We start from the raw sequence: 26,754 nt of genomic DNA on the forward strand, positions 1-26,754 counted from the left end.
AATTGCGTAATACCGAAACGAGAATCCTCATTAAACGGGCCAGCCGATTCATCAGCCCAATATCGTATGGAATCATCGTCGGGGCAAAAGTTTTCGACCGAAACCCACCGGTGGTATTAATACCGGTTCGAGGCTCTGATTCGTTATTAATCTTCGTGTCGAATGCAGCCAGAGCCTTTCTCGCAGAACTCCACGGCCATATATCGACATTTACATCGTGTCATTCATGTGATGCGACGTCGTACACCATGGAATATGCACGATCCCATTCGTATCGGCAATCGGTGCGGCTTTGCTCCCGGAGGAAAGGGTCTCCTTCAATAAATGTAACAAGTTCAACGGGGCACGCGTACGAGGAAACGATTTCTTTCCAATCGAACATACCTAGCCGAGAGGAGAGCTCTACCGTGGGTACAACAACCAATCGTACAAGATTCTTTCCACGAACCGTTGGGCACGGTAAATAGAAACAAAGAGTAAACAGTGTGTAACTCCGTCGAAGATTGAAATGTCAGAGTTTTCAGTCATCGACGTCGGGTCGACCGTCACTTTGGAGCTAGTCGAGGTCCGTTCGTCGAGCTTCTTTCTTTTTAACGGCAACGTAAAGGTCAGAAAAATCCTCGTTCTTGCGACAAAAGGTGTGTCGCGTAGCTATTCGTCGAGGCCCACGAACGGAGACCAGCGGAATTTTATTCGAATGACAGATGAGGAATAAAGAAGCCCACAGGTGACTTGGATAGCGCGCGATTCGCGGTGGGTAACTTTAATATTCAGATGGGTTGCGATTCTTCCTTTGTATGTTCGTCTCTGGTAGATGATGAAGCAACGTAGACAGACCTTGTATTAAAACATTGGATATAGTTAACGAAAATACGAAGCGTGAAATCTCAAAGAAAACGATACAATACTTTACGAGACCCGTTATACGAACTGATACCACCCTGGTTTGTTAATAATAAGAAAAATGAGCGAGGATTCGTTAACAGGGGGATCCAGGTACAGAGGAGGAGTATCGTTATCACGGACACGGTAGAAAAAGATTCTTCAAACGAAATTGGAGTAAGATTGAGTTACAGGATAAGACGAAAAACTGTGGTTAACGAAGTGTGGTACGTTAGAATAACGGGCGATACTAAATTAACGCGGGACACTCGAGAACGTTAATCATTCTTTTACTATAGCTAATGGATATCGCGCTATTTTCTTTCCATTCATTCCTGTGTCTTCGATATGCCCAACAGAATTTCCCCAGTTCTTAAAATAATAAAATTCGTTGAAATTGTAAACCTTGTTCTACACCTTCGTATCGTGTACTTCGTATTAAACGATTCTTTAACTGATAATAATCGTGGGACGCATCGTTTGTTTAACTATTCGAGCTGTGTAGTCTGCGCGACCGTCTGATCATCCCACGATCACATTGAAAAGAGAAAGAAAAATACTCGTTCGATGACTGCACCGCGCTATCCGCGTCGAGACATTTTCATCCTTTTCCCCAGTACGTTAAAAGTGCCATTTGCATTCCGACGGATGGATCGACGAGTCGCGATTGCCCGACGGGACTGTACACAAGCATGAACGAATCATGCACCGAGAACATCGAATCAGCTGAGAGACCCCTCGGATAGATCCCGCGGGCATGGATATGTCAGCGTACAGGAATGGATCGAAGAAAAAAATCGACGGAGTCGGATACGTAGCGTTACTTTCCAACGCGTGATATTCAATGTTACTCGGAAAAATTGGAAAGAACACTAGTTTTAGTCAGGACAACTCTGACTGAATGTGGTAAATAAAATTACATAAAATTAAAAACTCTTTCATCTTTTGCTTACCATGTTACACATGGTGGGGTATTTGTAACTTAGCCGTTATGAATAAGTAAATCTTTCTATAATAAAAAATGAATTGTAATTCCAAGCGTTAGAAGTCGAGACAACGGACAGGCCCGTTGCCGAAAAGGCCCTTAGTTGGGTTTGAGAAACGCAAAGCGTAGCAATAAAGTCGTGTCGAATACATTTTGTGTTTCCTCGTGTTATCATTGATTTATCCAACACAAGTATCGTGAAATACTTCTTTCAAATCGCGTGCTTCAAAAAGTTAAGTTATAGAGAAACGCACATGGTCAACCGAGTATCCAGTCAGCAGCGAATCCCAAGCGGAACCACAACCCATTCCCCGAGGTCCACTGTCGCCTAAGAGTGTCACATCAGATAAAGGGGAAAATGTCCTTGTTCCGGGATCAAGTTCTGTTCGATTACGCCCCTGATCGAGGACGTATTAGCCGTAATGCTAAACGCAGCCACTTCGAGCCATGACGTAGCCCCCCATGGAAACGACCAGTGCCATAATGCCGCCATCCTTTGAAGCCGCTTTTCGTGTTGTGTAATCGCATTTAATAACGATAGCCTGACGATTACCCGCGCCTCGGCAGGCTCGGCCACGACTTTACCTGCTTCAGCCTCATGACACTTTAAAGGACGCCGGCGCGATGTGAATTTTCACGACTTCGCCGTCCAACAGAATCATTGCAGATTCCTACCAGCGTTGCAAAACATCCCGCCCGCTCGGAGAAACCCGCGGGTAACGCGTTAAGGAGCGGGATTAACTTACAAATCGGGATTAAGAAGACAGAACTCCAGACCTTTCGATGCCGCGAGGTCGATGAACGAGATTTTGAGGAACGAGGATCCGAGGTGATCTTTACGCGCAGATTGTGATCGTTGAACAGGTTTCGAGGATTTCTTTGAATCCAAGTATCACGGTTGGACGGTGGCATGTTTATTACAGAGAAGGAACCGATCGCCGAGTGGAGGTGAGTTTTGCTCGTTCGAAAGTCGAGGGTCTGATTTAAAGTGTTGTCGCGAGGATTTTTCGTGGTCTATGAATGGTTTCGGTATATATTTCAAAAGTTTCAAATAGTTTCTAATAGTTGACAGAACACGAACGATGAAATAATATGGGACATTTATGTGGATCACTTGTAGGTAAACGTATCGAATGATCCGAAGTCGAAGCGAGCCTGAATGAAAAATTCCCCGATAAAAACGATGTTGACAAATTCTCGCGACTCGTCGATAATTCTCTTCGAAGCAGAAACGCGAAAAGATTAAAATGGAAACTAAAGATGGCAACGAGGCCGATTACGAGGATGTCGTAACGCACCTACGCTCTTTTTTCTGCGAAAGAACTGAATGCACGGCCGTCATACGACTGCGTATTAACTTTGTATCGTGATTAACAACGTTTAACACTCGATATGTAATATTGTTATGTAATGTCCGAAGCAGATGCGCAGTGCAACATCCTCGTAATTACTCAACACGTTTGGTCACTCGGATCAGTAAGTTTTTTTTTTTTTCGCGATGCCCACGCAGCATTTCACTGGCTCGGTAATAGAAGCTCTGCGTTGGAAATTTCACCTATTAGATAGGTAAGTTCGCCAATTTCTAACACGCGCGAATGAAAAGTACCATTCGACTATAAATAAACCTGTAATTCTGCCGAACTGGAATAGCCAGATCTTCTGACCTTCTTTATCGATTGTCGATTTCGTAACCAGGATGAGCGACGACGACGCATCTTACACTGTCTTGTCCCCCTTAATTGGGATTGTAATAATTAATCGCACTATCCAGTTAGCCTTGATTACTTGGTAAACGGTGTTGGCCGCAATTTCATCCCGATAACGAGTAACGAATCATTTTTTATTTCATTTCTGTAGCAAAGAGCAGCGAATAAGTATTTATTCGTAAGGTGAGTCATGCGATATTCTCATGTTTCACTATATTTAAAAATTTCTTTAATTTCAGTATTTTAGTAATGCTCTATTAAAATAAATACAACGAAGAGAGTGAAATGGCAAAAATAAAAGATGTGTTCGTGTAGATTGTGACCTTATAAAATTTCAACAGATGTATTGGACTATAAAAGGATATTAAAAGCGAGTCATCAAGATATGTAAGTAGCTTACATTCGATCCGACTTACATCGCACCTTGTAATCGCACAAACCGTGGAGCGAATTTCCTGCTTTAGCGAAGAATGCTTTCTGATCTCAGTAAATCTCCATTTCCGTGAATTGGCGATTCCGTAAAAAAGCAAAGGCATGAAATAACAATAGCATACATCATCTGCGTTTATCTTGGCATGCTGTCTATGAATACCCTTTAATAACTGGTTTTTAATATCCTACTCGTCATAGCCTCTGATTATGTAGATCTTCAGATAAACCGTGTTGTTTTCACGGTATCTTCAAGAATTCCGTGTAATTTGCATTTTTTGTTGCAACAAATACGTCCCTCTCAAACCTTCCTGTTCCTTTGAAATTACCATAAACTTGGGCGAAATAAAAAGTAAAACTGATCGATCACTTTAATTCCTCGGCGCTACGCAATTTATTTTTACGTCGTTATTAGACGAGCTTGCTAAATTTATTACAAAATAATGCAATCAATTTTATGGAGAAATCTTAAATACCATCTCTTCACACAGCATTACGGCATTTCAATCACCTTCTTTTCCAAGTTTCAGTTTGCTGGTTGATTGTTATCGCTTGTGAATCAGAATCGTATTTTACCGATAACGCGTTTCTGTTCATTAATTTCTTTGCCAAAAATTCTAATCTTAAAGAACATCAGGTTTGTCCAGAATTATTTTAGATATCGAGGACTGAGTTCCTACGACCCCATCTTTTCAAATACTTCCAAATATCCAGGTGTAAATAAATAAATAATAAAATACTAGATTGATTATATTGTAGAAATTATTAATAATTTTAGTCTTAAGCCGAACTTTATAATAAACCATAAATATAAATACTTTCGTTTAACTTTACCAATACATTTTATAAATCAACACATGAGTTTACATTTCCATTAATGTGTTTCGACGTTATTGAACTCCTCCCAGAGTTCCTAGCAGAAGTAAGCCTAGCGCAAGGTGTCGAACACTTATTATTGATCGTTCTGAATTAATTAATTCGACAGTCGAGATCGTTGCAACGTCGAAACAATGCGAGGTATGGCGAAAAAATACCGCGAAATCTTTGTTCAGCTAAGAAGGCTGCGGCGTAAAGATGGGTCAACCTTTCGCCTTGCGATTATGTAAGACCTCGGACTGACTGACCTTTAGGTTCGTTCATGGCATGCGGCATTTACGTAATTTACCGATTACGATGTATTAGAGTCTTCTGTGCCTAGAAAATAATTCTCCCTCCCGCTCTAATATTTTTAAACCACTCTAAACACGCGCCTCATCCCCCTTTTAACCATCCGCCCTCGATAAAGTGTTCGCCCATTAATCGCGTTTACAACCTTTTAACGAGTTCGCCAAAGCAGAGATTCTCAACGAGAGGCATGTAGAACTCTCTGGACTGTGCAATATTTTGGGAAAATTATGCGTGAAATATGTAAAAAAAGTGGTCATTGGAGAATTTAATTTACTTCGTCTCTGAACGTTACTCTAATTTACAAAATAAAACATGACACTCGTTGTAACAATGTCAAGACTCAATCATATGCATAGACAATTTTTTAATAACCGTTTTTTAGAATTATAGATTTACAACGCCCTAAATCACCAAGAAATACGAAATATCAGGGAAACAAATTTTTACCGATAGCGATACTTCCCCCCTTTTGATAAAATGCTTAATGGCCCACGAAAAACACGACCAAAATGTAATATAAAGCAATTTACAATAAAGACAAATAAAACAAGTAATACTATACAAAATAAAACTATAGAATTCAAAACATAGATGTTATTGAAATGCGTCAAATGAAAGAATTGTGTCGGGCGACCCCCCGCCAGTTTTCCTGTTAAGGACATCCATTATCCTGTCACGGCCAGTAGTTTCGATACTTAGAGTTCGACAGCTTATGATGAAATTCATCGGAGTTTACATTGTATACATTTTAATTAGTAGACTCGCATAGTTTTTAGATTCATTATTTAAAAAAAAGAAATTGGACTCGCGCGTATTCTTGGTGCCGGAAGATGTAATACCTGGCGACATCTGGAAACGTTAGATTCACTAATAAAAGTTAATAACACTAACGCGTCACGTGCGTGCAAGAGCATTTAATTTTGTACGCATACCACGAATGCAAACAATAAATACGTGTTAAAATTTATGCAAGAAAGTTTGAAAGTTTAAAATTCCTTTTATTCAACGTTCTATTAATTCATTAGAGAAAAGATGTTGCAACAAACAATGCAAACTTTAACAGCAGGCAGAATTGTCTTAGCTAGTGGATCTCCAAGACGCTATGAAATAATTAAAAAATTGGTAATTCCTTTGTTATAATGAAAAAAACACATATTAATATTGAAGAACATATTTGAACAAAATGTACATTCTTTAGGAATGTTTAAAGAATATTAAAAAAAATATTATTGTGTAAATACTACAGAAATAAATCTTTTGCTGTAGTTAACTTTTTTGTATACTAGGGTATAAATGTGGAAGTAGTGGCCTCTGTGTATGATGAGAATTTGGACCGATGTGCATATAAAAATAATGGAGAATATGTTCAAGATCTAGCAAAGTATAAAGTACAAGAAGTGTACGACAGATTAAAAGGAGATCCTGTGCCACCTTCTTTAATAATTGGTGCAGACACTTTGGTCGCAATGGGTGATACTATTTATGGCAAACCAAAGAATGAGTCGCAGGCCTTTGAAATGTTGTCAAGGTAAAATAATTACCTTTAAATTAAATTGATAAGTTGCTGATGAATTATGTTTTAGTTTAGCAAATAAAGAACATACAGTTTACACAGGAGTGTGTTTAAAAACACCCAAAAAAGAAATAAATTTCTATGAGTCTGCAAAGGTAAAATTTGGAGACATATCAAAAGAACAAATACAAATGTACATACAATCAGGAGAACCTATGTGAGCATAAAGTTCCCTTTTTACACACAAGTAGTAGTTTGCGTTATGTGAAATAATTGCTACTTACAACATTTGTTGTAGGGATAAAGCAGGAGCATACGGTGTACAAGGACTTGGTGGGTGTTTAGTTGAAAAAATTAATGGTGATTTTTATTGTGTAATGGGAATGCCTTTATACGCGACGACAAAACGTTTAAATGAACTTTTTTCGAATAATACATAATACATACAAAATGTAGTTAACTTTTGTAATAAATATTAAATAATCTATTTTGTAATAAATGTTTATAAGACAAATGGTTCACACAATTTTTATTCCCTTTTTTATATGCACACTATTTTTATATGTAATAATATACATATTTATAATTATATAATTCATTTTTTTTTTTGCTGTGAGACAGAAAATTTTTATATTATACTATCAAATTTTTCATAAGTTAAATTTCTAGTTATCAATCATAAAATATTTCGGACAATTTTCAGATACACAATTGTTTATCTTTTATTCGTTATCCAATATTTTTATCTAGATAAGAATTCTAGCCATTTTTGTTTGTAAAATCATTTAAATCTCACGTGTAATGCCGCGTTGCTATTTCGCCAATGAATAGCAGTGTCAAACGGAAAGGTATATGTGCACTTTATTGTTTCTTTGCCTTTGACAGTACGATTTGCCGGAACGCATTTAGTGGATTTGTGATGAGTTCTTTTCTCTTAAGGTAGAATTTAGGATAAGACAAATTGTTTTCCCGTGCAGTTCGTGTGAATCTATATTAGAAGATGGAGGATGTACTGGAAGAAGTTGTTTCTTCTGACGATTTAAAGGTAAGTACCTCCGATAAAATACTATGGAAATGACTTTTAGCTTGCTCACGTTTCTTTGTACAATAATTAGGACAACAGATAAAGTGTCGAAACCAACTCTTTCGTTTACAGCACAATTTTCTATTCTGGTTAACCTCGTTTTTAATGTACAATTGTATCGAACGTCTCGAGAATTTGTAGAGGTTATGCGGAATTAATTATTGTTTTCCTCGTTTTAAGGTCTTTGGTTATTGTTCGTTTGCTAAAATAAGAGTGCAGTGTTTCAGAAGTGTTATTGCGATGTTTAAAATATGAGTTACATAAGTATACTTTTTTTAGTAAATATAACACAGTACTGTACTTGAAATGTTTTAGTTACAAAGAGATGATGACGTCATTTAGGAGTTAATCATCCTTCAATTATTGCATCATATTGACATATATGCTTGTATGTAAAATATGTTTACTTGTTTCAGAAATTTGAACGTGTTTATCATGAACAATTACGTGCAGCATCTGTGACGCAGAAGGCACAATTTGAATATGCATGGTGCCTTGTTAGAAGTAAATATCCAGCTGATATTCAAAAAGGAATATTGTTATTGGAAGACTTGTATAGCAATCATAGTGACAGTGAAAAACGAGATTGTCTTTATTATTTAGCTATTGGGAATGCTAGAATAAAGGTAAATTTTTTCTTAAAGATTCATTCAGACTTTTACATTTAAATATCAATTAATTAAACATCATGTGTTGCAGGAATACTCGAAAGCTTTAGCATTCGTTAGAGCATTCCTTAGAGTCGAACCTGGCAATCAGCAAGTACAACATTTGGAGACACTGATTAAGAAAAAAATGGAGAAAGGTATCTTTCCACTATTATTGGTAGTAGATAGATAAGAATCGTTAATCAGTTCTGTTTCGAGAAATGATGTGGTTATATACTGTTAGTACGATACATTTTTTTTTACAGAGGGTCTCTACGGCATGGCCATCGCAGGAGGGGTTATTATTGGCGTTGCAAGTATCCTTGGTCTCGGGATTGCAATGACTAAAAAACATTAATTAACACAAGAAACAGAATTTGTGACTATTACGTGATGTGAACTAGTTGCTTTGTACGAAATATTATCCACAATTTGTTAATCGAGATAACGAAGATTTCATAAAGAAACAAAAAAGTAGTAATTTCTCGTGAAAGTTGAATAAACCACGATACAATTCGTAATATAGAACGACAAATTGTCATTCTTTTTTTTTTTTACAAAAACGATAAGCAAACCAGAGAGATGGATATCGCTTGCGCCGATATGTGTATTGTTGTTCCAGATTGTCGTAAAATCTATTATAACTGTGTATTATAAAATCGTGAGTGTTCATTTTTTAAATAAGGGAAACAAGATTTTTGTAATATTTGTATTTCGTTGCTTTATGAATGGGGAAAAAAAACATTCCGAATGTTTCAAGTTTCGTCGTTCAATTAGTTAAGCGTATAGTGTTTGTCAAGATTTAATTTATATCTACACACACCAGGGGAACACACGATATTTGCTTATACCAAAGCTTCAGTATGAATAAATATAGCTTTTGTACATAATGGTGAAACGATTGTACGATCCTATCTACATGTATTGTTACATAAATGTTTAACGGAATAAATGTTTTGTGTTACAACAGAACCAACTCCATCGATTTTTCTTCAAAATTAACAACGCGAATATTAGCGTATCGTAAATCGATCCGATTAGATTTACATTTATCGCGTCTCCGTGCGTTGAGCTCGATGATAATTAATTTATTTATCTGCTAGGATAAAGGGGGATTTGTTGGAAGATAATACAACAGGAATCATACTTTTTATATATAGATTTATTGATGACTTCTTAATATCCGTTGATAAAGTTGTTTATGTACAAAATAACGCTGGAATATCCCTATAATATTATATTTAGCGACCTATGTTATGGCCCAACGACTCGCTAAAAATCACCGTCTCACTCGGTTTTTACGAGTCTTCCACGTTCGCTTATTCCTTACGCCAAAATACGGAGCATACGCTACTATTTTTCCTCGAGCAACGTCGCGTTTCCGTCGGCCATTTTCCCGCCGTCTCATTCGCAACATTATTTACAGCCTCGATCGGTTCCAACCGCTCCTAGAAGCGATGAAAATAATGACCGGCGGAATCAGGACCAAACGCTCGACGTCTTTATCGTACATTTTAATAAAGATTCATTAAATGGGAGAAAATCGTATCTTATAGGCGACGAATGATTCTTACACACGCTATTATCGGAAGTGTATTTACAAGCAGCCCCGAGATGACTGGTCGTGGCCCACGGTATAATATCGACTCCTCGAACATGCATACACACATGTACCAATGTCAAACGCAACTTGGAAAACAAATATTAATCGTGAAACAGCCTTTTCCTCGAAACGGTCGCTGCAATATTCAATGACGTATACGTTACAGCGTGCCGTTTCGTAAGCAACTTTTTCGGTGTAACGAGAAATGCTTTATAAAGAACATTTTGTTTTAACTCCTTGCAGACGATGGCTTGATACGATATTTTTACCATTTTTGATATACAGTGGGCTGTATTAATACTGTTATCCTTTATACAAGGAAGAGAGTACAGAGTTGGATTCTCCTTAGAGATCCGCTGCTTCCCGAAACATGAAGAATTGTGAAAAAAGGGGGTTACTTTGCATTAATTAATTTTCATGACGAGAAAGATGGATTAATCTTCTTCAATTTCTCACGAAAAGATATTCCGTATAATGCAAAGTAACCCTATTTTAGCTCTCCAAAATGGCCGACCGCAAGGAGCCGATTGTATTAGTAATATAAATTATGTCACCAGGGCCATACATCGCGGTCCACGATATTTACAAAAACGCGGAAAAGTGACTAATAAAGTGGAAACGACGGTTTTGATCGCGTCGAAGAGGGAAAAACCAGTCTCCCATGAAAGTAAACACGGTTTAAGCGTTACATGGCAGTGCAAACGATCGAAGTAAACATATCAATCGCTCGGGGGACAAGTAAAAACATTGTGCGTTGGAAACAGGACGCTTAAAGTTTGAACGAGCTATCCGTGGGTTACAGAGATGGGTAAAAACTTGAGATAAATTCCAAAGCGAACAAAAGATGGACAACTGTTTATCCGATACTCGTTAAATAAACATTAGACCTCGATTCGTGGAATGAAATATTTCACAGCGAAGAAACGAAAGCTTTAATTGTTCGATTTTGTAAAAGTAGCGAATAAAACGCTATCTGTTTTCTGTTATTCGTTATCTACATGTCGAATCAAATTTTGCCCATCTCTGGTTTACATATATAGATAGATAATCGAAACGTGGTCACGTGCCAGCAGAAGACGGCTGCGTTTTGCGAGAACCAAGACGTCTCGACGTTACTTAGTATAGGAATTAATTATTCGAGTAGAATTAACAGCTTGAAAATACTTTTAAGCAGTTTTGTTTTGTTTAAGGATGCATATTGCTTTCTCAATAAGGCTCCGCTATGCTTTACACGAATGTACATGTCATCGCGCGCACGTTTGCTCTCGTTTTGCCAGCCGATGCCCCGATACGAATTTTCAAACGCGTTTCCTCGGTTGGTCACTCCAATGCTTGCCAGCTTCGTGAAGCCTCGTGAGACCCTCAGTCTTTTTTTTTTTTTTTTTTTTTTTTTTTTTTTTTTTTTTTTTTTTTGAAATTGGAAACGATTTAGAGTTTACGAGGTCGAAGAACTGGGGATGGACACCGAAGTCAGCCGCTACTGGAACAGGTCAGTGAGAGCTCTTCCTGGTTCGAGTACAATACAACTTCGTTAACGTGAGAATTTTTATCGCGCATAGTCAACTGCGCTGAATTCGATTTTAATTTCTTCCAGCAATATTTTTTTCTGGCTACAATTTCATGTGCTAAATCTTTTAAAATTTGTCAAAGAAGTTAATCATTTAAAAACAGATACTTCTGGATGATGTTTCGAGAGTTGACAAATAGTTTGAGAATATTCAAGCATGTCGTGTCCCGAGAAAACGGCGAGCATAAGTTTCGCTTTGAATCTTGCGATCGATAAAGTGTTAAAAGAAACTTCCGCGAAATCCTCGAGTCCCGTTTATAAAATAAGAAGAAAGTTGGGAAACGTGAAGATTTCGTCTGTAGGAACGTTCCCGCCATTTGAGGAATTTGCAAACCGATCAGAATGTAGCAGAGATTGAAAGAGGCTGAGTCGTTCACCTTTTAGAGACATTCACTCCCTATACATATTGCCAGTATGTTAAAAAAAAAAAAAACTTTCTTTACAAAACAAGCAATATTCTCAGTACCAAGTTGAGAAGAACACATTCGAGGTTGTTACTTAGACTTGGCAGTAAGATTCATCTAGAATGTCTTTTTTAGGTCAGGTATTTTTGAAAAATTGGGTTACGTTAGATTATGTTACTCGAAACCAGTTAGAACTCCAGCTGGTCCCTCGTATGCGAAAGGAACATGAATGTATATCGTGTGCATAGATACGAGGTTGAGCGCCGCTGCGACCTGGCGCATAGTACTAGATACGTTGTACGATACAAACATACGTCGATCTCGTAAAACGATAGGCCTTACAAACTATCGGCATTAAATTTTGTACAATAATTTAATATTCGTGACACGATTAATTTTTACTCGATCACGCTATCTACCACGCTCTCGTCTCTCTTATCGATTCCTTCCCCCTATCAACGCGCGTCGATTGACTAGCAATACGATACGATGGCAATTCGCCTAATTCAATTCTCACCACCCTGCGCTTAGTACGACAGTCATATCGTAAAATATATAATTTTCTTAGCCCTCACCTATCGTAATAGAGTAATTACCCTCTTCATTTCCGTCGACTACCTACGATACTTGACCCCGGACATTTACAATTACAATATAGTTAATTACAATTGGACACTAATTAAGGTTTCGTACAGCGCGACGAACATCCTCAGGCTCGATCGCTGAAAAAAAGTGAACGTGATCAAACGGTGTTCGAGATCCATTTGTAATCGATCATCTGTGCTTTTCATCAGAGCTGGGTAAAATATTAATTCCAATGGTAAATCACCTATTTTATTCGAAATTGTGCGCGTAACAAATGAAATAGCTCACTTCGTATATTTTTAAAATAGTATCTTCTTTTCTTCGGGATATGAAAAAGTAATGAGGCTCCACTTCGAAATATTTTAATTCAGTATTTTCGGAAACATTTAAAAAATATATTATGTAGATCAGCTTTGTCTTCAAATAAAAACTAAAACTACGCATGCTTTGTCGAATGTCATATTTTCTTGTTTCATATCATCATCTCTTTCCTCAATTCATCTTCCTTTTTAATCAATATTTCAAGTACAAATTCGAAATACAAAGTTAAAATATTTCCCTCAATGCGTCAGGTTACCAAAATAAAAATATTTCATCCGCCGAAGTGTCGCTTCCCACTTAAAATACTTTATTCTACGCAGTATTCGTCATTTAAAATATACTTCTTCCCAAATTTTACCCAGTTCTGTTTACCCATCGGCGTTTCCTTGTAGCGCTGTCGTCTTCCTCGGAAACCCTTAACGCTGCTTAAAAAATAAGATCTGATATACTTAGAGCTGACTTATCGTTAGGTTGGGTTCCGAGTTACTCGACTTCGATCCCGCGAGCATCTCGTCGGGACGAGTTGGATAAGATAGAACGCAAGCATCTCCGTCACTATAGACGGTTTCGGATGCATAATTGGGATTATCATTCATCGGTTGAAATATCTTAGATTTCTGATCGAGACGTGCACACGCAATACAAACTATTGACGATACGAAGTCGTGATACGGTCAAAGAGTAATCTCTTTGGATACAGTGCGTTTCGAGTCGCGTGCAGACCGAAGAGCCAAGGCAACCGAAGGCACAGTGCTCGAATCTTCGCCAACGAAAGCCACATGCGGGCACATGTGCCATCAGTTGGCTTCACAGGATACTCATGCGCTCAAGATTTAACCATCGAAACGAATTAGGCTCGTTTTGTACACTGTCGAAGTTTAGTACATTTTGTATGCGTTGAAGCAACGCTTATATATATATAAATATTGAGACTTTCTTGCGATGGAGAACCGTACCGAGAACCTCGAGTTCCTTTTGTGTTTCTGACGCAGAAATTTTTCTCATTTTAATCACTTTTATCACGTGCCGAAGATGAAGAAAAAAGAAGTAATCCAAGGTAGTAAACTGAAGCATTTCATCTATTCGAAAATCAAATAGACAATTGTTTGACAAAAATATCGATACCTTGTCGAGGAATGAAAGACAAATGACTAATAAATGTTTTACCCTGACACAAACGTTATTTTTCGAGCGCAGTTTTATGTGGTGGATCAGACAAACGTACAGGGCAGCTTCTGAATTTTTAACATTTGTTTGTTGCAGACAGAAATTCGATACCAAGGTACGTGTGCCGCGGATAAAGCGTTCATTCAGCAGCGAATAAAGTGTTCAGAGGTAGTAAACTACTAGAATTGCTTTTTTGCGTTTATGCGTTAAAACCATTGAGAAAATAAGCTCAGTTTACACGAGCGTTAGCGTGATCGCATTCCCAACAAGGATCTTTGTGCTTAATTAATGCTCGGTTGAAAAGCAAAAAACGATTTTCCCGAGGGAATTTAAAGTCGATCGTTTATGTATCAATTCTTGGTTCGAGATAAAGGATAAGTAAACAGAGAATTATAAAAGCAAAATTAAAAGAATAATGATACTAATGTTTCAGCTGTATTTACGTTTCCTGTATCATAATTAAAGGCTAAATGGACGCATAGAAATTTCTCGCGTTAATATCTATCCAACACGTAGCCTGCCGCGAATGAAAATAAATGTAGAATTCCAGACTTGAATTAGATGTGGAAATAGTAGGAGGAATCGTGTAAAAACTTTTACCATAGGATCATGCAAATACAAGCTAACCGAACAGTTTATTCGAAAACAAATAAGTCGAAATCGGGGGAAACGGAGTCGAAGTCATCGAAGTCAAAGGTTGAACGGTTCTCGATAGAAACGATCGCGATTTCCAGAAGCTTGACGAAGTCTCTCGGTGGAAACGCGCAGAAGGATTTTCCCGGAGGTTTTCCCCAAACAATCGGCTGGGCGTAGCTGTTCGGAAAGCTATTCCGGAATCAAAGCTCCTCAGGCTGGAATCCAGCTTCTGCACGGTCGAGAACGGCTCGTCGTGAGTCGATTCAAGGTGCAGTCACCTTTCTCGGCTGGGGTGACCGTGGAATTCCACAGGGTACACTCGGTCGGAAAAATAATCTGGTCGTGCAAGGTTCGCATCTTTCTCAGCTCCCCAGCCGCGAGCCACGGCGTTCAACTATTTCGCGCGGTTGGAAACTCCGGAGCAGCTTCTATCTTAACGCGGCTCCATTTGTCAGACGCTTCCGGCGGACATTTTTTGACACTGGAGTATCGCGGCAACGGCAGAAACGGAATGGGTGAAATTTATATAAAAAGGCACTGGTATGACGAAGACACCTGACCAATTTTTGCAACTTTTTGCAACCTTCTTAGGCCACGAGAATGTTTTTACATCGACACAACTTTGTCCTAAGAGTCCTAAGCAATATAAATAATATTATTTACAACCACGAGATATCGTAGATGTTTGTCTAAAAAATAAATTATCATTTCTAATAAAAAATAACAAAGTTTTATATGTTTCTACTACTAAATTCAAACAAAAAAATGTTATATCTAACACCGAACTTGTTTGAAAGTATTACGAATGAGTTAGCGAGGTCTTCCTAGTAAAAATAAGACTATTATATAGTATTTGTGGAATTTAGGAGCGTTCAGTTTTAAGAGAAATTAAAAATAACCTGTTTACGGTCATGTTTAAACTCATTTTCGTCGCGAAGGCGTCACCAATCCATGAGCAATACTCTCGCGAAGATATAGTAAATAATAAAAGAAGATATTTTTGTATGTCTTATTAATATTTTATTTAAAGTTTTATTCGCCATGTTAAACAAAAATATATATATATATATATGTACAAGGTTTAACCCAAAGCTTTCAGTGGATACAAATTTGTTTATACAGCTGCCACAGAAAAATAAACACGGACGAGTTCGTCACTTGGATACTTGAATTACTCGAAATTCAATAAAAAGTAAAGTAAATATCCCAAAGGTTTGATATTTTTATAAACCATTCGTGTCCGTTTTCATTGATAAAATAAAATCATAAAATCGAGAACTCGTAATAAATTAGTGAAATGGCACCTTTCGGGACACCGAAGTATTTTAATCTAGAAGACAATAACATCAGGACATTCATTCTATGAATCTTGACCGCATCTCATTTATTATATTTACCAATAGTCGAATTTCTCAGCATGCGCAGGATTTTCATTCTAGAACGTCAGAGTGAGATTCGACCACCATAACGAACAAATCTGAGACGGCTAACGATAAATGCTTCGGTGCTGACTCGACTTCCACGTGAAATTGTACGCTGTAGAGTTAAAATAACAGACTAAAAACAAACGAAGCTTGACGAATTAGAAACAGAGACCGAGTGCAGTGTACACTTGAATGGATGGAAGATGCACGCCGGACGACTGCAGCATTCGATCAAACGCGATGTTTCGAAGGAAAAATGCACGTCACTTTGACCCCGTTCTATCCGTTAAAGCTTCATATCCAGGATTGAGCTCTGTTTTCACGAAAGAGTCCTCCAGTCGAAGAAAGCTCGTTACACGATTACGTTATAGATTCGCGGAGGACAGGGGAACATTCGGTTGAGCGATCGCGCTGCAGTCAACTTCAACATTTCCTTCTTAGCCCGAAAAATTTTGTCCGTTTCATCGAACGGGCACGCACTATCGAACTCGAGGTTCCACTCGACGATCTCGACATAATCAGCGTCGTCGAATATGCATCATAAGTTTAAAGGTAAAAAGGAAACTCAAAAATACATTAACAGGAAGTAAATATAAGCAATTCCATAGATATTCGTACTCTCTATGTCTATTGAAGAAGTTTGACTAAATTAAATAATAGTTTTGATATAAACAAATGAATTTTTCCTACTTACCATTTAATTTAAACAATTTTCTTTAATAGACATAGAGGGTGCGAATATTTATGGGACTGACTGCATGTAAAAAAGACTTGAATTGCTAAGGGTTGATACTGTACCAATTAATACAAAACACGAAATACCCACAGGCGAATGCAACGCTAAGAGTTCGACGCAAGAGAGGCTCCAAATCATTAACAGAATATCCTGAATACAACGTTCTATTCAGACCACTTATTCGCAGCTGAAAGACGGTTGAGGATTCGCCACGATTCCCATCGCGCTGCACAGTCTGTTCTCAGAAACGCTCATTGAATCGTTCGCAAGTACGCAGAAACGCGACGGTTCCCTTTTCGACTTTCGATTCGATAGTTCCGCCTTGTCACCGCGTCAATGTGACGTTTACAAACGACGCGTCCCTACGAGGATTGGACACGCTCATTCGGCAGATGACATTTCACGAGTTCGCGTTGCACTTTTATCGTCCGCGCTTTCATCTTTCCGTGGTTTCCATGGGGACGTTTCAAAGCTTCGCTACCGTCTTTGCTTCCAAGATGAAGACGATTGTTGCCACCACGCGGGACCGTCCTCGCGATACCGTGTCCATTTCGACTCTTTGACGCGATTCTTCGAGTACGTTTCGCATCCGTGAACTTCTTCCGCTTTGCAGCCGTATTACACGCGTACCCAAACAACTCGAGACACGTAATCAGTCTCCTCCTCGTCCATTGTGATATTTTCAATCATTCCTTCTCAATTCGACGACTAATCCTCCCCAAGCCACCGCATCCTAGCTGGCCTCGGTGAGTCGTACACGGGTAAGACGAGCTCACGGTGGAACATAATTCCCATATCATACCATTGCAATCGGTATCGTTAGGATTTACGAGCGCGGAGTCGTCGAGATTTGATTTTGATCGGTGTTCATCGGTGCGCACCGTAGGCGCCCGTATAGGGCGGGAATGTACCTGTATCGGTTAATTGTTCGTCGATATCGTACGCCGACGTCTGTCGTAATCAGTCTTCGATTCGATTCGCCAAGGGAGTCCGCCCAATTCCATCGCGAAACGCATCCCCGCTTCTTCGATCGTTACCATTATATCACGCGGTAACGACGATACTACCGTAAACAAGCGCCTCGTTAACAGTTCGGGACGTCCCTGTTCAACGTTCGTGTTCAGTCTTCGGTTCAATTCGCTCGGCCTATCCACAGTTGACGTTCGTCCGAGAGCGTTCGCTACGATTCGGGCCACGGTGCAGCCATCCTTACGCGCGATACGGGCTGATGTCGCCCATGTCCATCCCGTCGCGCATCTCCATCTCCATCTGGGCGTCTCGGTGCTTGTCGGACCGATGGGGGACGGACTGGACGCCGACGTCGCGGTCGCGGCTCCTTTCGCGAGCAGAGGACCTCTCCTTCTCGCGTGGAAAGTGATGGTATTGATGAGTCGCGTGCCCGTTCATCGGCAGGGTTGGATAAGACGACTGGCCGCAGGAGGGTTGATGTCTAGACGGTAGCGGCGGGGGTGCGTGGTGGTGCACGCCTGGTACGCCGTTTTGAACCCGCGAGTCGTTCTGGGCCCTCTCCGAGGGGCTGTTCTCGGTGTCGCGAGCGGGTAGGTGCGGCGGCTGGGGCGTGCGGCGCAAAGAGTGATTCGCGTAATGCAATCTGCCGCCGGTCGAGGTGCAATTGTCGGCGGCGATGCTCAGGGGCGTCGAGCCGTCCTCCATCGGGCCTGCGGAGCGGTGACCGGACGTGGCGGAGTTGGGCAGCGTGCCCGGCCGACGCATTTGCCGCGCCGTCTCACCGTCGATGTAGGTGAAGCCTTCGGCGAGGGTGGTGCTGCCGTGAGGCAGGAACCAAACGCCGCCGGCTCCCGGGCTCGCCGCCCGAAGTTCTAGCTACAGCTCCGTCACAGGTATCGGTTTGATGCCAGTCGCTATCTGGGAGTGTTGTTGCTGCTGCTGTTGCTGCTGTTGAAGATGATGGTGGTGGTGGTGGGTCGATATAGGCTGCGACTGGGGCTGATGGTGGTGGTGATGGTGATGGGGATGCGCGGACCTGACGATGTACTCGTCGTCCGAGAAAGTCTTCTGGTACTCGTGCTCCTTGCGGGAGATCGCGCGATTCTTCCACTTGTAGTCTTTCAGGGCGTCCCTGACGCGTCTGCGACACCTGTAGTAGAGGATCAACGCCAGCGCGGTGAGAAAGGCGAGACCAGCGGCGCAGAGCGTCGCTAACAAAGCTTGTTTCCTGGGATCGGAGAAGGCGCAGCCTAGCTCGTCTGGCGTCATGCCCTTTATGGGTTTTCCCTTCGATTCTGGCGGTTCCGCGCATATCACGGGGCTAGAGTTCCTTGGAACAAGCACCTCCGCTAACCAGATCAGGCTGCAGTCGCAGACCATCGGATTCTCGCTTAAATCCAGTCGACGTAGCTCGTTCCAGGCCACCAGGGACTCCGAGAATCCGGTGAAAGCGTTGTCGCGAAGCATTAAATGCCTCAAGTTCGGTAAACCGGCCAGGGACCCGTCCTCCATCGTAGTCAGTCTCTTGTTGCTGTTCAACACAAGAGTCTCCAGATTGGCGTTATCAGAAAACGCTCCATGTTCCACCGTGGTTAATAGCTTCGCCGCGGATATGTCGAGTTTCTTCAACTTTGGGAGGCCTTGAAAAGCGCCAGACCTCAGAGTAGTGAAAAAGTTCTGGCCCAAGGTGAGTTCCTCGAGTCGAGGCAGTACGGCCAGCTGTTTCGTCGGAACTTCTCGCAGCTTGTTCCCATCCAGTTCCAACGTTCTCAGCGCGTTCAAACCGCGGAAAGCACCATCCCCTATGACGTCCAGACCCGCCCCAGTGATATCCAACACGGTCAGCTGTTCCAAACCTTTGAACGCGTCGTTCGGTAGCGAGGAGAACGCGTTCCAACCTATATGCAGCTCCGCCAGGGCGTTCAAAGGCGCTAGAGCAGGCGATGGGATGGTCCTCAGCTGATTATCGTCGAGATGGAGGACTCTGAGCGAACCCAATTTCTGGAAAGCACCTGGCTCTACTGTCGATATACGGTTCTTCCCCAGATCGAGCTCTTCCAACTTCGACAGCGACGCAAACAGCCCGTTCTTCAGGCTTTCCAAGTAGTTGTCGCGCAGATTCAACACCGTCAGTGACTTTAAACCTTGAAACGTCTTCTCGGTCAACGCCGAGATTTTGTTGTGCCTGAGATGCAGCTCGACTAATTGCTTCTGCGCCTCGAAGCTCCCGTTGGGAATGGTGAAGAGGTGATTGCTCGAGAGATCGACGTTCTTTAGGTTGCCGTAGAACTGAAACGCCGCCGCCTCCACCGCCTTTATCCGATTCTCCTTTAGCACTATGCGCTGGATGCTCGGGTTCAGAGCGATCGGTATGACGTCCAGATTCGCTCCTATGCAGGACACCACCAGGTTATCGTCGTCGCAGATGCAACCGTTCGGACAGAACGTGGCCGCGCCGAAAGCGAACGAACCAGCCAGGATCAGCAGGTGGAACACCGCAGTCGATGCCGCTGCGCTGCGCCGCGGCGTCTGAAAATAATAAACAAGAAACGTTTTATTAAAGGGGCTTATCGTGAAACGTAATTTGCATTAATGCTGGCCTCGTTGGCTAAGTTATTTTCTACGAAGACACCAGCCACGATTCGAGGAAACGAGAAAAGTTATCTCAGATTTGGGAGATCGAGGGGTTAGGGGATGGTTGTCTTTGTGATTGTTGAAATATGAAACGGGATAGGTAGTATCGTCGTTTTTATTAATTGGAAAGCAAAAGGATGTTATTAGTAGTAAACTGTGCAAATTAATAATTGTCTAATCTGTCTGTGTAACCTGTCTAACCTGTCTAAAAAAATAATTTATCCTGTAACTGTGGCGAATCGTTCGTAGAACAATGGGCGTCGACGAAACGAGTACCCAAGAATTCGTTTCGAAGCGGAAATTTAGACCCAGCGCGATACGTATGTTAATCTGAACACGAAACGCGTGGAAAGCACACGCGTGGACTAGATCTTCTTCGCCGAGCACGATTGCGGCGTGTCAGCTGTATTAAAGCTAAAAGTAGGCACGTCATTAGGAATGGATTATGCACTCGCAATACCCGAACTAACCTCGTGGGGTCACCGGCACGCTTGACCCCATTACACGATTTCCATTTCAGCTGTATTACGAGATCCAGCTACTATTTAATGAATCAAAGCCTCCGAACGTGTTTTGATATTATTTATTTGAGCGTTCCAGCACACCTGCTGGAAACACGCACTGAGTATTCGCGTATTGTCGCCAGCGCGTGCTTAATAAATTGGCGACACTCTTGCAGAAACTAAGCACAATCGAGGGAGGTCTTAATTTTGGGGAAATATTCAATGGAACAGTTACATTCGACTGTTCTTGGATTCGTTTAGCGACTGGTTTCGATAAGGGTTAGATCGTTGGCATCATTAAAAGAATCATTTTTTGATGTTTAGTATTTAGAAAAGGCTACGAATAATTTACGTATGAAAATTAAATAGTTAAATTGTGTTAAATAGAAAAAAGAGAATTATATCTGTACATACGTAAAATAATTCATAATTTTTTAAAAATTATAATTGAATGTTCTCGCATAGCAGATCGTAATATTTTCACACTGAAGGTAAATGATTGATAAAATTGCTTGTTAAAACCAAAGAAATCGCATTAACGGTTCCTACGAGCTTGTAGAATATTTGCTCTTTTTCGTCATTCATATTAATGCACACTCGCATGGTCGAACATTCCCGATGCATTATCATTATCATGTATATCAGATCGGCAATTAATTGCGGTGAAAATAATAAACGCGCACGGATCCGTATGAATTCGCATTATTTTTGCCACGGCTAGCAAACATCATTCGGGAATATTAATTCCGTCACTTTAACATTACCATAAATACAGTAACGGTGCATCGACGAGATTTTATCGAATCGTCGCGCACAGTTAAAGCCCGATAGCTCTGCTTCTGCTACCGATTGCAGGTGCTGATGTCGGATGGATCAGAGAAAAAAGAACTACTTTACTCTTGTTTTTGCTTAATCTTCTTTTCAGTCCACCCTTCTTGCTACTCTTTTCCACGTTTCCCTTGTTTTACGACCACGGTGACTTATCTCCTTCAACGACTACACAACTTTCATTTCGAGCCGCAAACGTACTTCGCGAAGTGTACCATAAAATGCCTGTGATAAGGAAAGTTAAGGAAGACGGGGATTCGGACAATTTTGAAACATTTTCTGAGACCAGACAAGTTCATCCGTGACGTAATACCACTTCTTGTCGGTGACCCATAATTCCGAGTTAGAGCAACTAAATTTTTTTCGTTTGCAAGTTGTATTCCAAAGATTTGATTATACAGTACTACGGCAGCACTGCGTACAATAGGAAATGGTAGTAATCGCAACTACTGTCTATGGTGGACCTAGGCGAAGTCCCCGAAATCCTTTGAATAATGTTGCTAGCGTCAGAACGTTCCCTCAAGGTAGAATCTCTCAGCACAACAATCTCACGTTTCGAAAGGGTCCACCGCTCTCGAAAGACGAGGCAAAGGACTCTGTAGTACACGGGTCGGTTCGAGAGCTTTTTGTCTTAATTACGTGTCATTACGTGCAACTAATTGCAGGCAGATAACGCGGTGAGAATACGCCAGACGTCTCGACTTATCGCTCGTACTAATCATACCGTGTTCCGACGGGCCAGCCTAAAGGGGACGCAGCCTGGAGGGTGGTAGCTGCAACCTAATGGAGGGAGAGGGATAACGTCATACGTACCACCAGTTTCGGGGCGAACACGTCAGATTTAACTGGATGTAATTAGTGATTACAAATTACCCTTTTGTCCAGTAACGCCGCCGACGATACGTGCGTTGGACTTTGGACGTTCACGAAAATGAACGCCTACTAAGCGAGGGTGTTATGAAATCGTCTTTAGACGAACGTATGCAAGGAAAACTTACATCCTTGAACGGTTTAGAACTCAGGCTTGTGATCTAGGAGGTTTTCTGACTGTTCATGGAGGAGACCTAGGAGGTAACCGAAGAGACATGTGTTCGAATCTTGGCGAACGTTGGCACATGCGAGAGCCCATCACACGAAAGCGAGGAAACTTTTTCAGTACTTGTTTTCCTTTCAATATTTGATCTCAACCTTTATTTGTCGTAGAACTATAGAATAGGACGAAGGACGAAAAAATTGGAAAAGCTAAACGAGCTCGTTCGTAAACTGCGACCATTTAACGTGTTCGCGGGCCAGTCGAAAAGTAGGGCAGCAAGCATAAAGCTGATAACGTGGAGAATGTGTGTTTGAACTCCTCTTCGCCGTAGTATGGTGAGGTTGGATAAAAGGGGACGTGGAAACGGATACTTTATACACGTGTACACTCTTGAAATATTAAAAGACGAAACTTTTAAATACGAAGAAATCCCGGTTTTGCAGCGTTTTCCTTGAACCAACGCTTTTGAAGCATCCTTACAAAGTTATCGCGGGAAAGGGAGTACGAACGCTTCTTCAATTATCCGAGGCAAGATGCTACCTCTTGTCTTTGGTGAGTTTATGAGGCGATTCATACAAAAGAGGCTTTTTTCATTCGAATACACAACTTGTAGAAGTTATCGAACGAGAATGATCCATTTCGTTGCATTATTCGACTGATACAGAAGCGGGCAAATAATTTTATTTGAAACGTTTAATTTTAATGTTGCAAACAGGTGTGAATTACGTTTCGACGTGAATTATTTGCTTACGCGGCTGTGCGATATTTCTATTACAGGCCTTGTCAATGACGTCGGTGGTACGACTTCTCGCTCCGTGCCCCACTTAGCCTCGTCTTACCTGACACGAGTTTCTAAGTAACTTTTGCTGGTCGTGTTCCTAATTCGGGACACGTCACACACGTACGACGTCTCTGAAAAGATTTCTCTCCCGAAAGAGCGCATTTATTTCGACGTAAATCTCACGACACACGTATTTAACGCAGATTTGTAAACGCGATGACAAAATTCGTTCGCCGCGTCAACTTCTGAAAGCGCGCATGCGAGAAGTACGGAAGTTTCTAGCCCATGGTTAAGAAAATAAATTGAACTCTGCTGGTAATCTGTTTGCGTTTCATTTCTGTGTAAAGATCCCACGAATGAAATTAGAGCAGGGACTACTTGTTGAATTTCGTTCGAATATTCGATCGACACATTTAGTAAACTTCATTTCCATTTAAGATATTTTGTATTTTTAGTTGGATGTAGAAAATAGCAAGTTTATTGAAATAATAGAATAGCATGAACTTCAGAACGAAACGTTGGATCGACGGTTTTGTAACTACGGATAAAAATTTCCAGGAACCCATCGCAAATCCGTTTATCGAACAATCCGATGCTTGTAGGTCCCTCCCCGAGGACCAAGCACTGTTCGGAAAGTTTTAGGTATAAACGTTCACTGCGTCGGTGTATGTATGTCATTGGCTTAGATGTTGAAGGGTGTACGTAAACTTTGGGGAGGTGAAATGCCATTCGCAGAGGTCCAAAAACGCTTAACTCTTGCCAACATCCATCATCGAACGAGGATTACGCCAGTCCCCTGCTTTTCACTTATAATAAGAACGCGAGAATTTAATTTATGAACAGAATTCAATTCATTAATCACTATCGAGCACTTCCAATCAATTCTGGTAAAATAAGTGATAAATACACACAGAAAAAACACCTTCTCGAATGAAACCGCCATATTAACTAAAAGTCAACTTTCACAAAAAATAAAAATATTTTCCTATTCGACAAAGAAAACTCCTCCTTGCACGATAAACTCAAATTTTTCGTACCCGTCGTTCCTCTCCAATTTATTCCTAAAGAAAGGCTACTACATATTTTACGTCTCGAAGTTAGCTCTTTAGAAAAAATTCGGTAATGGCAAGGATCGAAATGGCCACTAATATATTCAACCCAAATAGAATGTACGAAAGACAATCGATTCCGAGGTTTAGAGAGGTAATACGTTTAGACTCGTTTTATTCGCGGGGAAATTAGTCGAGCCACCCTCCGCTGTAACGTTCGTTTGCATACCCCGCTTTAATAATTACTGGACGTCTTTTCACCGGAGCCTTACACGCCGTTACGTGCCCGAGTATTTGCAACACGCGGATTTAATGTTTGCAAACGTCGAGTGTAATACCGTGGGAAAATAGAAGCTGCGCTTTTTCCAGCGCGGTGGTCAGCGAGGGTGGACGCTGGTCGTCCCAAACGATGGAGATTTTTAGTATTGTTGTCTCGAAAATACCAACGAGTGGCTTTGTAGTCGTTGTTCTTCTTCCACGTATTCTCTAATACCATTTCAATTCCATTTAGTCATATCGACAGGTATTATAAATTTAGGTTTATGAATTATAACTTAAAAGTTGCCGTAACTCTTTCGCGATACATTTGTAATAAAAGACAAGAACTACCAAGTTTCCCTAACATTTCTTGTTTAATTTTCATTCACTCCCTTTTCAGCTGTTCCTACATAAATAATCCGTGAAAATAGCAAACGAACGGAAACCGTCCGTTATGATACGCGAACGTATATTTTTTTTACAATGGAACTCGACACGGACTTCGAACCACGAAAAATCTAATTCGCATCGCGTAACGTAGACGTTTCATTCGTTTCGTTTCGAACATCCAATCAAAAACGGTGTATCGCTATTTCGTGTTTCTTGTTTTCGGATTCATTCGTTCCGAATGTAGAGGTGCAGCGTAGAGACAGGTGGAATTTCATTCCTGCCATAACAACAGTGCGCAACACATTTCTCTTCGAAATTGGATTCGAAGTTTTCAATTTCGCGTCACTGCCTTTCGACAACGGTGGCACTTACGATTATGGTCCGGCGAGCCTAGCTACAATTAACGATATCTGAACCGTTCACGAAAAAGCTAACTATCGTTGCATATTTTTCTATCTGTTAAAAATATTTTCGTTTACATAATGTTTAGGTTTACACCCCCTTCCTCGGATTAGTTTATCGGATTAATTGCAACATCGACACCCAGGTAGAGGCTTCTTTCGGTGGATCAAGAGGTGATCACGAAGAGGAGCAAGATGTTAGGTGGCTGAAGTTCAAAATTAAGTTTTCCAACCAATCCGCCGACTACAGCGAGCGAATAAAGTCGAGTATTGTCACGTTGCAACAGGATACCTCATTGGGGCAAGCTTCTATTTATTAAGAATTTGTAGAATTAAGTTTTCGTAACTTGAAGAAGTTTTGCATCCAAAATTTGACGGAGTATTTCTCGGGAAGAAACATCGACTATCCTCTTGCAAAGAAAGCAAATCAATTGAATGCAGCGTCGCGGTTAAATACCATAACACCATCCCTCTTCGAAATCGTGGCGCGCAAGACGCAGCACTCGACGGAACAATCCTCGTTTCGCGTACCCGCAACGAATCCATAATGAAACGAATTTCTACATCGAGGTTGACCCGAAAGTCTCCGAGTATGAAAGCGACAATAATTCAAGAGAGCTTCGCTGGGAGCCGTGGGCCAATTTTTCACGTACTTGGAAGCCAAAGGAACAGATCGTTCGGGAATTGTCCCGTGTTTCGAAACGTATCACGTTCCGGTGGCGTCGAACGCAAAAACACGCGAATCCTGAAGAATGTCTGGCAGTCCGTTGTTCTTTATCGCGCGAACGGGGCCGGGATCGAAATGGCGAAACGGTGTACGTGCCTTCGTTTTCGAACGGCAGAGGGGAATCATTATGTAATCAAAGAGCGGCTCGTGCTCAGTTAAGAGGAGCCCTGTCCGTCCGGCAATCGTCGCGCTCAATCATGCGTTCCGCTATATACCCAGTCCCGTGCGCCAAGTGTTATTCACTGCACCCGACAATGATACAGTCGAGCTACTCTCCGGTTCCCTCTCGGTCGATTGGATAATGATATCCTCGTCTGCTTCGAAA

General features: G+C 41.1%; 5 protein-coding genes across 12 annotated transcripts in view; 2 read left to right on the forward strand and 3 right to left on the reverse strand.

The window, feature by feature from the left end:
- Positions 1-26,754, reverse strand: part of LOC128888228 (endocuticle structural glycoprotein SgAbd-2-like) — a 469,661-nt gene that overhangs the window by 14,241 nt on the left and 428,666 nt on the right. The gene's annotated exons all lie outside the window — the stretch shown is intronic.
- On the forward strand, positions 6,027-7,207 carry LOC128888220 (dTTP/UTP pyrophosphatase). Its single transcript, XM_054144923.1, has 4 exons — positions 6,027-6,291; positions 6,456-6,697; positions 6,753-6,899; positions 6,981-7,207. Exons 1-4 carry the CDS (start codon positions 6,202-6,204, stop codon positions 7,120-7,122), a joined length of 621 nt encoding a protein of 206 aa, XP_054000898.1. The 5' UTR covers positions 6,027-6,201; the 3' UTR covers positions 7,123-7,207.
- On the forward strand, positions 7,510-8,968 carry LOC128888225 (mitochondrial fission 1 protein). The gene is made up of 4 exons (XM_054144927.1): positions 7,510-7,727; positions 8,183-8,392; positions 8,466-8,571; positions 8,680-8,968. Exons 1-4 carry the CDS (start codon positions 7,683-7,685, stop codon positions 8,769-8,771), a joined length of 453 nt encoding a protein of 150 aa, XP_054000902.1. The 5' UTR covers positions 7,510-7,682; the 3' UTR covers positions 8,772-8,968.
- LOC128888221 (uncharacterized) lies at positions 16,125-18,590 on the reverse strand. Its single transcript, XM_054144924.1, has one exon. It carries the CDS (start codon positions 18,588-18,590, stop codon positions 18,066-18,068), a length of 525 nt encoding a protein of 174 aa, XP_054000899.1. The 3' UTR covers positions 16,125-18,065.
- Positions 18,702-26,754, reverse strand: part of LOC128888209 (leucine-rich repeat-containing protein 4C-like) — a 261,312-nt gene continuing 253,259 nt past the window's right edge. For all 8 annotated transcript variants that reach the window (XM_054144899.1, XM_054144900.1, XM_054144898.1 and 5 more), the window contains one exon: positions 18,702-20,354. In XM_054144899.1, the coding sequence (XP_054000874.1) occupies positions 18,702-20,354 (1,653 nt within the window). The remainder of the gene's footprint in view (positions 20,355-26,754) is intronic.

This window comes from Hylaeus anthracinus, unplaced genomic scaffold (assembly GCF_026225885.1).
Source record: "Hylaeus anthracinus isolate JK02 unplaced genomic scaffold, UHH_iyHylAnth1.0_haploid 11989, whole genome shotgun sequence".
NCBI classification, from domain to species: domain Eukaryota; kingdom Metazoa; phylum Arthropoda; class Insecta; order Hymenoptera; family Colletidae; genus Hylaeus; species Hylaeus anthracinus.